At 51.6% G+C, this 14,560-nt stretch overlaps 1 protein-coding gene across 1 annotated transcript in view; it reads left to right on the top strand.

Moving 5' to 3' along the window:
• The first annotated feature begins 2,340 nt into the window (after positions 1-2,340).
• olfm2a (olfactomedin 2a) overlaps positions 2,341-14,560 on the top strand; it is a 26,476-nt gene continuing 14,256 nt past the window's right edge. The window contains exon 1 of the mRNA XM_080008919.1: positions 2,341-2,743. Coding sequence (XP_079865045.1) covers positions 2,600-2,743 — 144 coding nt within the window. The 5' untranslated portion in view covers positions 2,341-2,599. The remainder of the gene's footprint in view (positions 2,744-14,560) is intronic.

The raw sequence follows: 14,560 nt of genomic DNA, 5'->3' as shown, positions 1-14,560 counted from the left end.
CCGCACACAATAGAACGAAACCACACCTGGAAAAGACTCGGGTATTAAAGGTCAATTAGGGCGAGGCCAAATTGAGACCATGGGGGACCATTCCGATGCCCCCCGCAGCTTCTCCTTGCCCACGCTGTATTAAAAGCCCGGATGCTAAAAATACATTAAACCTCGTGTGCAGAGCGGCCCCGGCACAGGAACTCTCTCACCCCGTACACCTGCAGCGCCGACCCACTGCCGGCGACACCCTCCCCAGGTTGGGCGCGACGCCATGGAACGGCGGCGCCGCGCTTCCAAGACCGACAGAGCGTCGCCCGGTGTGTCCTTTCTCCGGGCATCGGCCTCCACTGTCGCCCCCATATCCCCAAATTATTGTTCGCTGTGTAATCTGTGACCGCCTTCCTTTTTAATGTGCTTGAGCATCTCCAAAAATATAGAGGCTGAGAACAATTTTCCCCAACTCCAATTAAGGACCCAGGGCAAAATCTTGCAAACTCGGGTATTATTACTATTATTAGTAGTAATAGATGTAGTGGTAGTAGTAGTAGTAGTAGTAGTAGTAGTGGTTGTAGTAGTAGTACTAGTGGTAGAAGTAGTAGTAGTAGTGGTAGTAGTCATAGTAGTAATGGTGGTAGTAGTAGTAGTACTAGTGGTAGTAGTATCATCATATTAATACCTCTATTGATTAAATCAAAGTTCAACATAAACCCAATTTTGTCACCCAGTAAAATAAAAAAGGAAGGCCGTGGCCTGGCTTTGAAAGTTGACCGTCAGCCCTTTTGCCAACGCCCGGCACCTTGCCCCCCAAAAAAAAAACCTACCTGTCAACGGTGTGACGTAACCATGGCAACAGCCGCCGTCCACAGCAGGCCTGGCGCCTCTGAGCGGGGGCAGTCTGCGGGAAGTAGCTCGGCGATCCGCCATGTGAGGGCAGTGTTGTCCCAGAAGCGGCGGCGCCGGCGGAGCCTGGTGCTGATGCTGGAGCCAGCAGGTGAGCTGAGGCAGCCTGACATGTTTTGGACGAGGCTCAGAAAGCTGTCTGCTCTCATATCACATCACTGCACAATCCAGCAAGTGAGGCCCATATCACTCACCCTGTGGGACCGGGAGGGGAGGGGAGCCAAACCGTGGCTGACAAAATGAATAAGTCAGCAAAGCAGGAAGCCAGCGTGGTGGTGGTGGTGGTGGTGGTGGTGGTGGTGGACGGGGCGGACGGGTGACCCGGCCGTTTTGTCAGAGCCGCGTCCTTTTTTTGTTTTTTATCATTATTACGCATGGCTGTTTCGGGGGGGGGGGGGTTAAGTCCCCAAGGTGAGATGACACAGAACGAGACGGGCGGAGCCGAAGGTGCGTCCGAAACCCGACGCCCGGCTTCACCTGCCGCGTTTTGTGTTCTGAAAGCTTGCGGCGCTCGGATGATTCCACGCCGCTGCGGCGACATGTGCCAGACACGGGCCAACCGCGAAAAATACAGTTTCGTTCCGCGCGTCCCGCGTCGTGGCAGTTTTAAACCCCATCACCTAAAAAAGCAGACTGGTCGATTTACCCGAAAAGAAAGGAAACACAGATGCATGATGAGACGCAGAGATCGGCAATTAGGCAGTTGAGCGGCGGATGGGGACATGATGGGGGCACGGACAAGAGTGGAATGGGTGGCACCGGCATGGAAGAGAGTACATTACAGGCTGATTAAGGAGATTTGGCGAAGGCAGGATGACTGATTAGCTGTCACCAGAAGCCACGGGCTGGAACGCTGTGTTCTCTCGCACGGTAATAGCCGACCCACCTGCCTCCCCGCAAACCCCTGTCACCGCACCATCCATCTGGCCTCCCATCCGCTCCATCAATAGCGTGACCATTTCAGAATTGGGACGTAACCGGCTGTTATAAACCTATTAGTAGTAGTCGCGGAAATAGCAATTGTTATGGCGGCAGCGCGGGAACACAGATGATCCCGGTATTTAATATGGAGCACCGTTCGGCAGATATCGATTTTGGCTCCGTTGCACACCCTCCAAAAAAATGCCTGTGTGCGCACGCTGCGGGATGTGCGTCCTTAAAAGAAATGGCAAATGTCAGGGAAAAATAGAAGGAACGGAAAAGAATGGATGCACGCATGCAAAACAGGGCTGGCAGGGCAGAGCAGAGGCTGATTGGGAGGGGACGAGCCGGGGAAGCAGCCAATATGCAGCTCTGCATCTTGAGGAAGGGGGGGTGGGAGAGAGAGGGGGAGAGAGAGAGAGAGAGAGAGAGAGAGAGAGAGAGAGAGAGAGAGAGAGATGAGGAGAGAGAGAGGGGGGGGGGTCTGAGGCAGCCACTCTGAGAGGCAGAATTCCAGTGTGACTGTGCTGGATGTGAGAAGCTCTCCTCCTCGGTCTGTGGCTCTCCCTTTCACAAACCCTGTGGCGCGGTGCGAGCCCCGGTCCGCGACTGCTGCTCTGCTGCCGCTGCCGCCGCTCTCCGCCGTACATGCAGCTTTGGGCGGCTCCGGATAAAGGCTGAGGCTGAGTCTCTGGGGCTGGGTCCGACTGGAGCCGAGGTCCAGGTCCGGGGTTAGGACAGAGCAAGGGAGGCTGGCCGTAGGGGACCGGGCCCAGCGGGTGCCGACATGAGTGTTCCCATGCTGAAGATCGGGGCGGTGCTCAGCACCATGGCCATGGTGACCAACTGGATGTCCCAGACCCTGCCCTCTCTGGTGGGACTTAACGGAACCACCATCTCCAGAGGGGGGACCTCCGAGAGGATTGTCAGCGTGCGTAACGTGCCTTTCAATTCTCTTATTTTTGCAACTGTTTTGTACTTGCCGCATGCGTGCTGATTGGGGGAATCCGGGGAGAGTGTGACAGAGAGACGGGAGGCACCGGACGTGAAAGAGAGACAGAGAGAGAGAGAGAGAGAGAGAGAGGAAACAGAGGTGCAAAAAAAGAAATCCAAGGAGCGTGCACGAGTGTTTTATGTCTGAGAAAAAAGATAAACACGGCGGAGCGGGGGTCTTCGCGGAGGTTGGTCGGCGCGGTGACGGAGGGGATCAGCAGGGGTCCGTCCGAGGCACGACGTGGAGAGAAACAAACTGCTCAAAAAAAAAAAAAAAAAAAGAGAAGAGAGGTAACGGAGGGCGACACGAACGTGTGAGAAATGTTCTGAAGTGTGAATAATGAGCATGCCTGTTGGGAGGGTTGTCTTAACTATAATGATGTTGAATCATTTTGCCATAACTGTGCGATGGCTGAGAGGAGGAGGAGGAGGGGGCGGGGGGGGGGGGGGGGGCGATGAACGTGGGAGATTTTTTTTTTTTTGGGGGGGGGGGGTGACGCTGATGACGGTGGAGGTGGAGCGGCGTTCTGACTGATGATCAGGCTGATCCCATCTGTCAGTCACCTCCAGGCCTGGGAAGACTTGGAGACGGCTCCTCGTGCTTGTATGTCTCATTTACCGCCTGCTCCGTTTGCTCCGCGCATCCCATTGCTGCATGTTCCCTTCATTGAAATGCATCTCCTTCATTAAAGGGCGGCGTCGCGAAGGGGAACAGTTTCATTTGCTTCTTATTTGGGCTTGATTTCATCGCACTGTATAAATAAAATACAGCCCTTAATTTGTTGTTATAGCACATGCTAAGGGCTCAACAGTAATCTGGGTACTTGTGCTTGTGTGTGTGTGCATGCATAGTTATATCTGTGTGTGTGTGTGTGTGTGTGTGTGTGTGTGTGTGTGTGTGTGTGTGTGTGTGTGTGTGTGTGTGTGTGTGTGTGTGTGCATAGTTATATCTGTGTGTGTGTGTGTGTCTGTGTGTGTGTGTGTGTGTGTGTGTGTGCATGCATAGTTATATCTGTGTGTGTGTGTGTGTGTGTCTGTGTGTGTGTGTCTGTGTGTGCATGCATAGTTATATCTGTGTGTGTGTGTGTGTGTGTGTGTGTGTGTGTGTGTGTGTGTGTGTGTGTGTGTGTGTGTGTGTGCATAGTTATATCTGTGTGTGTGTGTGTGTCTGTGTGTGTGTGTGTGTGTGTGTGTGCATGCATAGTTATATCTGTGTGTGTGTGTGTGTGTGTCTGTGTGTGTGTGTGTGTCTGTGTGTGCATGCATAGTTATATCTGTGTGTGTGTGTGTGTGTGTGTGTGTCTGTGTGTGTGTGTGTGTGTGTGTGTGTGCATGCATAGTTATATCTGTGTGTTGGTGTGTGTGTGTGTGTGTGTGTGTGTGCATGCATAGTTATATCTGTGTGTGTGTGTGTGTGTGTGTGTGTGTGTGCATGCATAGTTATATCTGTGTGTGTGTGTGTGTGTGTGTGTGTGTGTGTGTGTGTGCATGCATAGTTATATCTGTGTTGGTGTGTGTGTGTGTGTGTGTGTGTGTGTGCATGCATAGTTATATCTGTGTGTGTGTGTGTGTGTGTGTGTGTTTGCATGCATAGTTATATCTGTGTGTTGGTGTGTGTGTGTGTGTGTGTGTGTGTGTGTGTGTGTGTGTGTGTGTGTGTGTGTGTGTGTGCATATATGGTGAAAAAGGGACAAAATACCTAAATACCCAGCAGCACTAATACGACACTGGGATTGTGAGCACACACATTAAGTGTCACCATAATCCAAAGAACGGCTTAAATTCTGTCATTTTAAGCATTTATAAGTCATTTTAAAATAGTATGTGTGTGTGTGTGTGTGTGTGTGTGTGTGTGTGTGTGTGTGTGTGTGTGTGAGAGAGAGAGAGAGAGAGAAAGATACAGGCAGACAGATAGGCAAGCATACAGACAGAGAGAGAGAGACAGACAGGCAGACAGAAAGACAGGCAGGCCGACAGGCAAGCAGACAGACAGACAGACAGACAGACAGACAGACAGACACAGACAGGCAGGCAAGCAAGCAGATGTAGAGCAATGTTGCCCTGGCTATTCGCAGCACCAGCCGCTGTAAACCCTGCTGTGGAGAGCACAACGACAGGGGGGAGGAAAGAAAAGAAAAAAGGGGAAAAGGAGGATGAAGACGAGGCCCCGGTCGACATCAGCGCTCTGAGGCCGTCTAACCTTGACGCACCCCGCGGCCGGCGACGCGCGTTTTTATTTCCCCCGGAGCGGTCCCCTCAAGGGTAAACGTCGGCGGAGCGGCCGCCGTCAGGAAGTCCCATCGACGGAGCTGCGTTAAAAAACGCCGGTTCCCAACTCTATGTGCACTTCAGGTTCAGAGCCGCTGCTCCTCCTTCCCCCCCCCCCCCCCTCGAGGAAACCAAGCGCCAACATGTAAGCGGAGTTTGGGCTTTGTCATTTAAAAAAAAAAAAAAAAAAAGGAGGAAGGGCTGACCTTGTTGGTGGCTCGACACCAAACACTTTGCCCTTCCCCGGCTGCCGGTGTCATTTTAGGAGGAAAGAAACGTCTCTTTATTTCTTTCAGAGTCCAGATTCCATTAATTGTAAATTCAAGCCCCAACTGCTGCACTTGCAAATCGAACTTTTTCCGTCCCAAACGGCAGGTTTTTTTTTGTCCTGTTATAGTTATTATTGGATGGCATCCTGGCATCGGCAAACCTCAATCGCGACGGATAAAGCGCCACCCGACTCCCTCGCAAAGACGCCATCAAAAAACCGCCGCGCCGCGTTTTGATGGCGAGCGATGAGCCTGGCGTCGGGGGAAGATGTGTCTGGAATACATTTCTCCGTCGTAAACAGCGGCAAAAGATCATTATCCATCGACTGAAACGCGGGGCCCCAAAGTTGCGTGCCGCTTAATGAGGGACTTGCCTGGGAAAAGCCACGGAGGATGTTTTAATGCGCTCGTCGGAGGCGACCCGGGGTCTGCATGCCGGGGGGAGATTATCGTGCCGGCGGCCACGCGCGGATGCCCGGCGCCGGGGGCCGCGCCGGGGCACGGGCGTTCTCGCGGCTCGGAGCCCGGGACAAAAGTCTGCTTCACTTGCTCCCCGGCCCCTGTCGCCCCGACCAGCCAAACGACAGCTGGCAGGGTTGATACGGCTTTTCTGCTACAGCGCTCGTACACATCTGGATATAGTGCTAAAGCGTGTTTCTTAATGAGCCTGTAAAGCCCCGCAACTCTCCATGTTTATGGCACCGGCATGTGGCTGTACGGCCCCAACCAATACAGCTATGGGCATGCCAGGTATACAGTATATATATATATATATATACTGTATATAGACCATAAATATTGCATCTGTGTGAGTTGAAGTGTGTGTGTGTGTGTGTGTGTGTGTGTGTGTGCGTGCGTGCGTGTGTGTGTGTGTGTGTGTGTGTGTGTGTGCTTAAAGATTCAAGCTATTTAAATGAAACTCCAGAAGCGATGCGCAGTGCATTGGGAGTACACAGTTTCCACGCAGTGAGACAGGTCTCAGTTTTCCCCAGTCCGGCTATGACCTCGCTTGGATCGACGTGGTCTTTTAGAGGCGTGGCTCTTTCCTGACGATGGATTTCGGGGGTGGGGGGGGGGCCTTTGCCGGTCACCTCCCCGCTGCTCTCCGCATTCATTTTGGCGGCGTGACCGCTGCCTCTCAACCCCCCTCCACCGCCCGCCCGCGGACCCCGTCTCCGAACCTCTCTCCCGCCGCCGTCCCCGTCCGCGGGGGAGCTTTGCCCGTTGCAGCTCCGTTTGGGTTTTGTGCGGGGGTTCCCCCTCATCCCCCCACACAGCCTCCTCTGATGGGAAACTCCGACTTTCCGGGGCGCGACCCCGCCGTGAACCCGTGAACTCCGGTTTAGTAACAGAATTACGATGTCATAACAATAGTGATGAATAATTAAAAAAAAAAAATAGCCTCGCTTCAAACCGTTGATTTGGGGAACGCTTCAAGCCTTACCGTATTGACTAAGGCGTCGACTTAAGTCGTTATCTGAGGAACCACTTTAAGGATGTGAGAGCTTTTTTGTTTTGTTTTTTCACGGTGCTTCCGAGCGTGTACGAGATTTTAGGTGGTCTAACCCGCGACCCCTTCGACTCACTTCGAGTCACATCAGCACGGCACGGCGAGTCGGAGTCGGAGGAGCGCGCTTCCCTGACCTCGCACCGGAGGTAAAAAGGGGAGGCAGGAGACGGCCACGCCGCAGCTTGTAGAGGGGGGATCGCCGCCCCCTGCCCCAGCGCTGCGCCTCACCCCCTCGCCCGGCGGAGCTGGGGGGGGCCGGGGCGGGAGCGGCGTCGTAGCCGGGATCGTATCGATTCCAGCTTCGGGATTAAAGCTGCGAGTCGGATTTCGACTCCGCCGCGGCGCAACCTATTTATTTGTTTGTTTAGCCGCCAATTTATTTGTTCGCTGCTCTGTTTAAACGGGTACACCGAGACTCAATCATAAGCGGAAGTCGATGGAGCCGCGCATCATTGCACATTGGTATCTGGTTATTTGCATTCAGGCACTTGAGCACAGAATTGGAACCGACAGCCGACACCGGTATCCGTGCTGCGCGTCCATGGTAATCAATGAGTCAGAAAAAAATTTCTCATCATGTCTGATGTTTTATGACTTTTCCTCTCGGTACAGCGTATCTTAAATGACTTTGAGTCGGACGCAAAGTTTATTTTAATTCCGCGGTGCGGATGGCTCGGCTGCGTGCACCCGAGTTCATTTAAATTGAGGACCTGGCAGGTTCCGAAATAATATGGAAATATATGCAGCGCCTCATATGGATACAGGAAGTAATTCGGAGAGCTCACTTTCAAGGTCATCTTGTGTTGGCAACTTGTGTTGAAAGCACAATTTAAAAAGTCAAAAATGCCTCTTCTTTGACCGCGTGCGTATGAGGCAGAGAAACCGAATCAATTCAAGAGCAGCGTTGCCATTCGTGTTTTCCAGTGTTTGCATGATCCCTCGTTCGCAGAAACCAATGGATTGCTTATCTTTCCTCCACTGCAGTCAGATATGTTTATCTGGCGTTGAGACGGCGCCCGGTAGCTGTTAAAAACAGTTTGTGCCGTGTTTTTGTCGCGCTGGCAACGCGGCCGCCCTCGCCTCTCCCTCTCCCACTCCAACGCTCCGGTTACGGTAGAGCTATCCCAGGCTCGCGCTGCCGGAGTGGGCGCCAACGGCTTATCACCAGGACACCCAGTGCGATTGCAAGTGCCGGCGCCGGAAAAAAAGAAAAAAGATCCCCGCGGCGCCGGGCCTCTCCGGGCCGGCGACAGGCAGCCTCCGCCGCCTCTCTGACGAGGCCCCGGGTGTTGACATCCCTCCCGCTCCCGCCAGCCGCCGTCGCGTGACGCCCGGCGGGGTCGGCGCACCGGGACAAAGGGTCCCTTCCAGCGAGCGAGGGATGGGAGAGAAAAGGAGGTAAAGAAGGCGGGGGGAGGACAGAAGGGGGAGAAGTCCTGAGTTTCTGAGTCATGCTATTGAGCGGCAGCCATGCTGCGTTGATTGTGGTAATCAGTTTTCCTCAATCGCAGGGAGAGCGCGGCCTGGTCTGGGAGCCTTCATTACCGCTTATTTTTTTTTGTTTCAACTAACACCAGCTGGCCTGTGCATTGGGAGTTGAGCAGCCCTTTATCTGGTGTGTGTGTGTGTGTGTGTGTGTGTGTGTGCGTGTGTGTGTGTGTGTGTGTGTGTGTGTGTGTGTGTGTGTGTGTGTGTGTGTGTGTGTGTGTGTGTGTGTGTGTGTGTGTGTGTGTGTGTGTGTGTGTGTGTGTTGGTGTTGGTGTTGGTGTTTGTGTTTGATTGTCTGTGTATACGTGTCATATGGATGCCTGTACTTGTATAGTATATGCGTGTATGTTCATGTTTGTGAGTGAGTGTGCGTGCATGTGTCAGTGTGTGTGTGTGTGTGTGTGTGTGTGTGTGTGTGTGTGTGTGTGTGTGTTGGTGTTTGTGTTTGATTGTCTGTGTATACGTGTAATATGGATGCCTGTACTTGTATAGTATATGCGTGTATGTTTATGAGTGAGTGTGCGTGCATGTGTCAGTGTGTGTGTGTGTGTGTGTGTGTGTGTGTGTGTGTGTGTGTGGGTGTGTGTGTGTGCATGTGTGCGTGCGCGTGTGTGTGTAAAGCACTTTGGGGCAAGCTTTCTCCACAGATATAATTGATTTTATTCGACTTGCGTGTGTGTGGCTGCATGCATTTGTGTGTGTTTATCAGTGCATTGTCCATTTATTGCTTTCAAGCGGTACGCCACAAAATGAAAACAACAAGATTTTATTCTGGACGGACTCAGAGGAGCCCTGCGAGCAGATGTGCTTTTCTGTTGGCAGCGTCTTAAGAATCCAAACAGCTGGAAGAGAGGCAGCTTGGCACACACACACACACACACACACACACACACACACAGAAAGGGCTTGGGAACAGGGTGAAACGTTATTGTTCGAGACACAGCTGAAGGAATGGAGACACAAAGCAGACTCAGATGTTCTCCTCTCCCCCTCTCCACATGGTTTGCTCCGCGGCAGCCATTCCTCTCCCCGGTCAGCCCCCCCCCCCCATCCGTCCCCACCGCCCCGTTCCCGCGGGCCCCCCGCTCGCTGCGGCGTCTTCCGGGAAACTCGGCTGTGGCGGCGCGGCGAGCGGGGAGCGGGGAGCACGGGGCGAGCGGGGAGCGGGGAGCACGGGGCGAGCGGGGAGCAGGGAGCACGGGGCGAGCGGGGAGCAGGGAGCACGGGGCGAGCGGGGAGCGGGGAGCACGGGGCGAGCGGGGAGCGGGGAGCACGGCGCGAGTGGGGAGCGGGGAGCACGGCGCTCCCCTCGAGGTGCGATCGTCCGCCCTTCCGCCCGTCTCGCCCTCTTTCTGCGCCCCGCTTATGAAAGTTGTAATGGACTTCCTGTCACGGTCGTAAAGTAGGGAGCCGCAGATTTACGATCTAATTTAGCCCGGGCTCCGAGGCAGCCAGCTCTCGGGTCGACCTAATGAAACGCCAGAGGAAGTCAATCCTACCAGGCCCGGCACCCGTGCTCTCGCCTTTACACCTAATGGGCTGATGCCGCCGGAGTTGGTTAATTGCCGCCCTTTACAGTGCCGGGGATGCTAAGTTTCTCAGGATGGAAAAGCACAATAGATGTATTACAGCAGCACCCCTCACTGTGGGCAACAAAACCATTCAGGAAAGGATTAGAGGATAATTGCAGATGATCAGATGGAAATAGGAGGGGTTCCTATATATTCTCATGGAGAGAATGTGACCCCACCCATAGTGAAGTGGAGAGATTTTATGTAAACCAGAAACATACACCTTTAAAGTCAAAATCCATAAGATTATTTTGTTTAAAAATCACATATTTTCCTTTAGGCTTCCTTTAGGTCGCACTTTTGAAGAAACACCCATTCGAGGTTTTTGCGTTACGCATCGGCTCTTTTGTAATGCTGTTTTCCATTGTTGGCGGCGGGGTCCGCCTTTCCCAGACCAGAGTGCAGTTTTTTAAAAGGGGGTTCTGGGACTCTTCAAACCCTCTTATGGATTTCCGCTTTCAGCCCGGTGGTCACAAAACAACTTACGTTCCCTTTTTCCAATGCGCCGCACGTCTCGTCTCGGCCGGCGCGGGGGCGGGGCGTGGCCGCTCGGCAGTCTTCCTGGGCACATCTTGACCTCCATCAATTTGGATTTGGCGTCTTGACATCAGGGCTAAGGGAAACTGCCCATCAATTGCTGAAATCCGGAAATTAGACCTTCCCCTATTTTCTTACCATCGGCCTTCTTCGGCCGCCTCTCTCTCTCTCTCTCTCTCTCTCTCCCCTCTCTCTCTCACGTGAAGGGTCTGAGTCTACTACTCTAGAGGAACCACATCCCCGGTCCCCCCGGCTGTCGGCGGCGACGCCGCGGCAGCAGAAAGGGATTACGGGGTGGAGCAAAACGGAGGAAGCCGGCAAAGTCGGAAATCTTACACTTGATGTAATTTTCATTAAATTGACTAAGCCCCATTGACTTGCCATTCCCACCTGACACCTCCTGTTGTTTTTATTACCACTGTCATCATCTTAATGGGATTTCGCATGACAGCCGCGGCGCACGACAGCCTCAAATCTGCCCCGTCCGTATTGTATTTCGGCCCGCTCTCAGCGCCGCCTCTTTTCTCCCGAAGCCTCCGCCTGGCAAAATGGGAGTAGGGGATTAGCCCCCCCCCCCTCCCCCCCCACACGCTGGCTGGCTGCCAACCAAAGCCCGCGGGAACAACGGCACCCGTCGTCGGCTCAAACCCTTCACCCGGACCCTCTCTTCTCGACTCGTGTTTTATATATATCTGATCCCGCTTTTCAGCTCTCGTAGACGACTCCCCACCCGCCGCACACTATCGGGTTCTTTTTGGGGAGAGTGATTATCCGCTTGTTTTTCTTCAGCTAATGAGGTGTCCTCTGGGCTGGGGGGTGGTGGTGTATGTAAAGTGAGCAAAAGGTGAACGGAACATTATTTTCCCGCGAAGCTTACTTTTCAGATAAATATCCGGAGGAATCAACAAGCCGGAGCTATGAAAGGTGCGCACCCCGTAAGGCCGCCGTTGATGCGCCGGTAAACATCGCCTGCGGGAGAGCGGATTGAGCCGAATATTCTCTCGCCGGTGACGTGGCGAGGAAAGCGATGGAGCGCAATTAGGTTTTCAGAATTAACTCTCTAAACTGTATTCTCTAGGTAATGAAATAGGAGCTGATTCCAATACGCTCTTAATTTTCCACCAAACGGTTATGAAACATTAATGAAGAGAGACTGAGAGAGTGCTGTGTCCGTCTGAAAAGCCCGGTGCCAGGCGCCAGGATGAATTGCCTGAGGGGGCAGTTAAAAATGGCGAGGGGGCAAATCTCTTTATATGGCAAAGCAGTAGGTTTATCGTCCTGCTTTGTCTATATCTGCATTTCTTTCATCCTGCGGGTGGCAATATAGTGGTGCAGGCACGGGCAGGCGTGTTTATTTTTATTTTTTAAGCGGGAATTATACAGTATATGGACTGAAAGAGGGGTCGCCAACCCCACAGACCCCTGATACAGTCGGACGGTTGGAAGGGGACCTGATGGGGAATTGCGTAAGCGCAAAGGCAGAGCAGAGCGTGTGCCTTTTTCTTTTTTTTTTTTTTATTTGAAAATCAATTGTGAGGTTTGGATGGAATAGAATAATATAAGCCCAAATAAATAGCCATATGTAAGCGGGAGCCACAGTGTGGTTTTATAGTGGAAAAAAGAAGACAATAACTCCTTTCTCAGCATTATTTTTTTGTTATCACGGCAGGAGAGTAACGTGGAAAACACAAGAGTTTTAATTTGTCGGATATTCCAGAATAAATTGCTTTATTTAGCCGGTAGGAAAAAGGGAGAAGAGAAAGTCCAGATGACTCGCGGATTTATTTTCTTGGCAAGATATGAATATTCATGATGTACCGTTGTGAGGATGTCCTCATTGGTGAGTCCAAACAACTCTTTATTGTTGGAATTGGTGCCAGCATTCGGCGCTGTTATTCAGCACCGAATGCTGCTTGTGCATTGGGAAAGAGACTGGATCAGATAACAAGCTTCAAATAAGATGTTTCATTACGGTCGTCTCTATGACACTTGTATCTCGGCCAATATTCTTGTTCTTGCTATTTTTTTATAGGGTACATAAAAACAAACTGGCGTGGGCAGAAAATACATTACAAATACGTGGGCATTTGGATTATTGGGGTGGGCAACAACAAAGTGTTGCCTAAATAGGGTATGTTAACAAGGGTGTAGTTATTAGTAATTTTAAGAATCGGGGGTATTATTATTATTATTATTATTGTTATTATTATTGTATTATTATTTTATTATTATTATACTTTTATTAATTATATTGTATATTTTTTTCCTAAATATACATTTCTTTAAATATATAAATATTTTTCATATATTTTCCATTTCATTTTGTATATGCAGTTTATATATATATATATATATTTATGTATCTTATATATATTTTTGTTGCCTATACACATACACAGTTTGACAAGAAAACAAAAAAACAATGAAACAGTTCAAAAGACGAAGACAGAGCTTAACTGAGGAAATTTTGACAGTGGGTTCTCATCCGACAGGCAGAGGAGCAGACAGGCAGGAGAAATCTCCCCCCAGGCGATGGTATAATAAAACAGATAGTCAGATGCGGTGCGGAAAAATTGGAAGAGTTTCTGCTTTGGAGAGTTGCTCTTTTGTCTTTGTCTTCAATCCGCCCGGCTCACTTGAGCTCTGCGGCCTCTGTAGACTTCTGTTATCCCTCAATCTCACAGACTTCTGATGCTGGATCCCGTTAGAGGAGGGGAAAAAAAAGAGGGAAAGGTACGATGACAAGGAGGTACCGACAAAACTACAGCTTGAGCCACCACAATGACTCAGATACAACCCTTGGATGTTAAAAATGTAATAATAGAATAATAACGTTTCGCCAAGTAGAAATAGTTTGTACAGAAGAAAAATTCCCACTTGCATTCGAAGATTACATTATATTGGCAATAACCAAAAAGCATGAACAAGTAAATAGAAATGAAACTTGGCCCTCATGATTTACATTTTGCTTTAATAGCACGCTATAAGTAGATCTCAATCTTCATAAAATATTTGATATGAGAAAAAATTTGCATTATCATTTGCTCTCGACGCCATTAGTCATTGTCTGGGCGCATGAGAAATAGAGAGGGGAGACAGCGAGGAAGCAGGGGGAAGAGGTGGGACGGTATGGAGGGATGCAGGGATGCAGGGATGGAGGGATGCAGGGATGCAGGGATGGAGGGATGCAGGGATGGAGGGATGCAGGGATGCAGGGATGCAGGGATGCAGGGATGCAGGGATGTAGGGAATGGAGGGATCCAGGGATGGAGGGATGCAGGGAATGGAGGGATCCAGGGATGGAGGGATGCAGGGATGCAGGGATGGAGGGATGGAGGGATCCAGGGATGGAGGGATGCAGGGATGGAGGGATGCAGGGATGGAGGGATGCAGGGAATGGAGGGATGCAGTGATGGAGGGATACAGGGATGCAGGGATGGAGGGATGCAGTGATGGAGGGATGCAGGGATGGAGGGATGCAGGGATGCAGGGATACAAGGATTCAGGGATGGAGGGATACAGGGATGCAGGGATGGAGGGATTCAGGGATGGAGGGATGGAGGGATGCAGGGAATGGAGGGATCCAGGGATGGAGGGATGCAGGGATGGAGGGATGGAGGGATGCAGGGAATGGAGGGATCCAGGGATGGAGGGATGCAGGGATGCAGGGATGGAGGGATGGAGGGATCCAGGGATGGAGGGATGCAGGGATGGAGGGATGCAGGGATGGAGGGATGCAGGGAATGGAGGGATGCAGTGATGGAGGGATACAGGGATGCAGGGATGGAGGGATGCAGTGATGGAGGGATGCAGGGATGGAGGGATTCAGGGATGGAGGGATGGAGGGATGCAGGGATGGAGGGATACAGGGATGGAGGGATGCAGGGATGGAGGGATGGAGGGATGGAGGGATGCAAGGATGGAGGGGGATTGGCAGGAGTGACGCGATGTGGCGGTGAGCACATTGGCTGGCAGAGTGGTTTCCACTTTACACTCCAATCACATATCACCCCCAGTCTCCTCCCGTCTCCCCCAAGACATTTTAATCTGATTCCCCCCATTGAACCATGGGAGGCGAGAGAGAGAGAGAGAGAGAGAGAGAGATAGAGAGA

The sequence above is a fragment of the Zeus faber genome (genome assembly GCF_960531495.2).
Source record: "Zeus faber genome assembly, chromosome: 11".
In the NCBI taxonomy this organism is placed as follows: Eukaryota; Metazoa; Chordata; class Actinopteri; order Zeiformes; family Zeidae; genus Zeus; species Zeus faber.
This window is presented reverse-complemented; position numbering and strand designations above follow the sequence as displayed.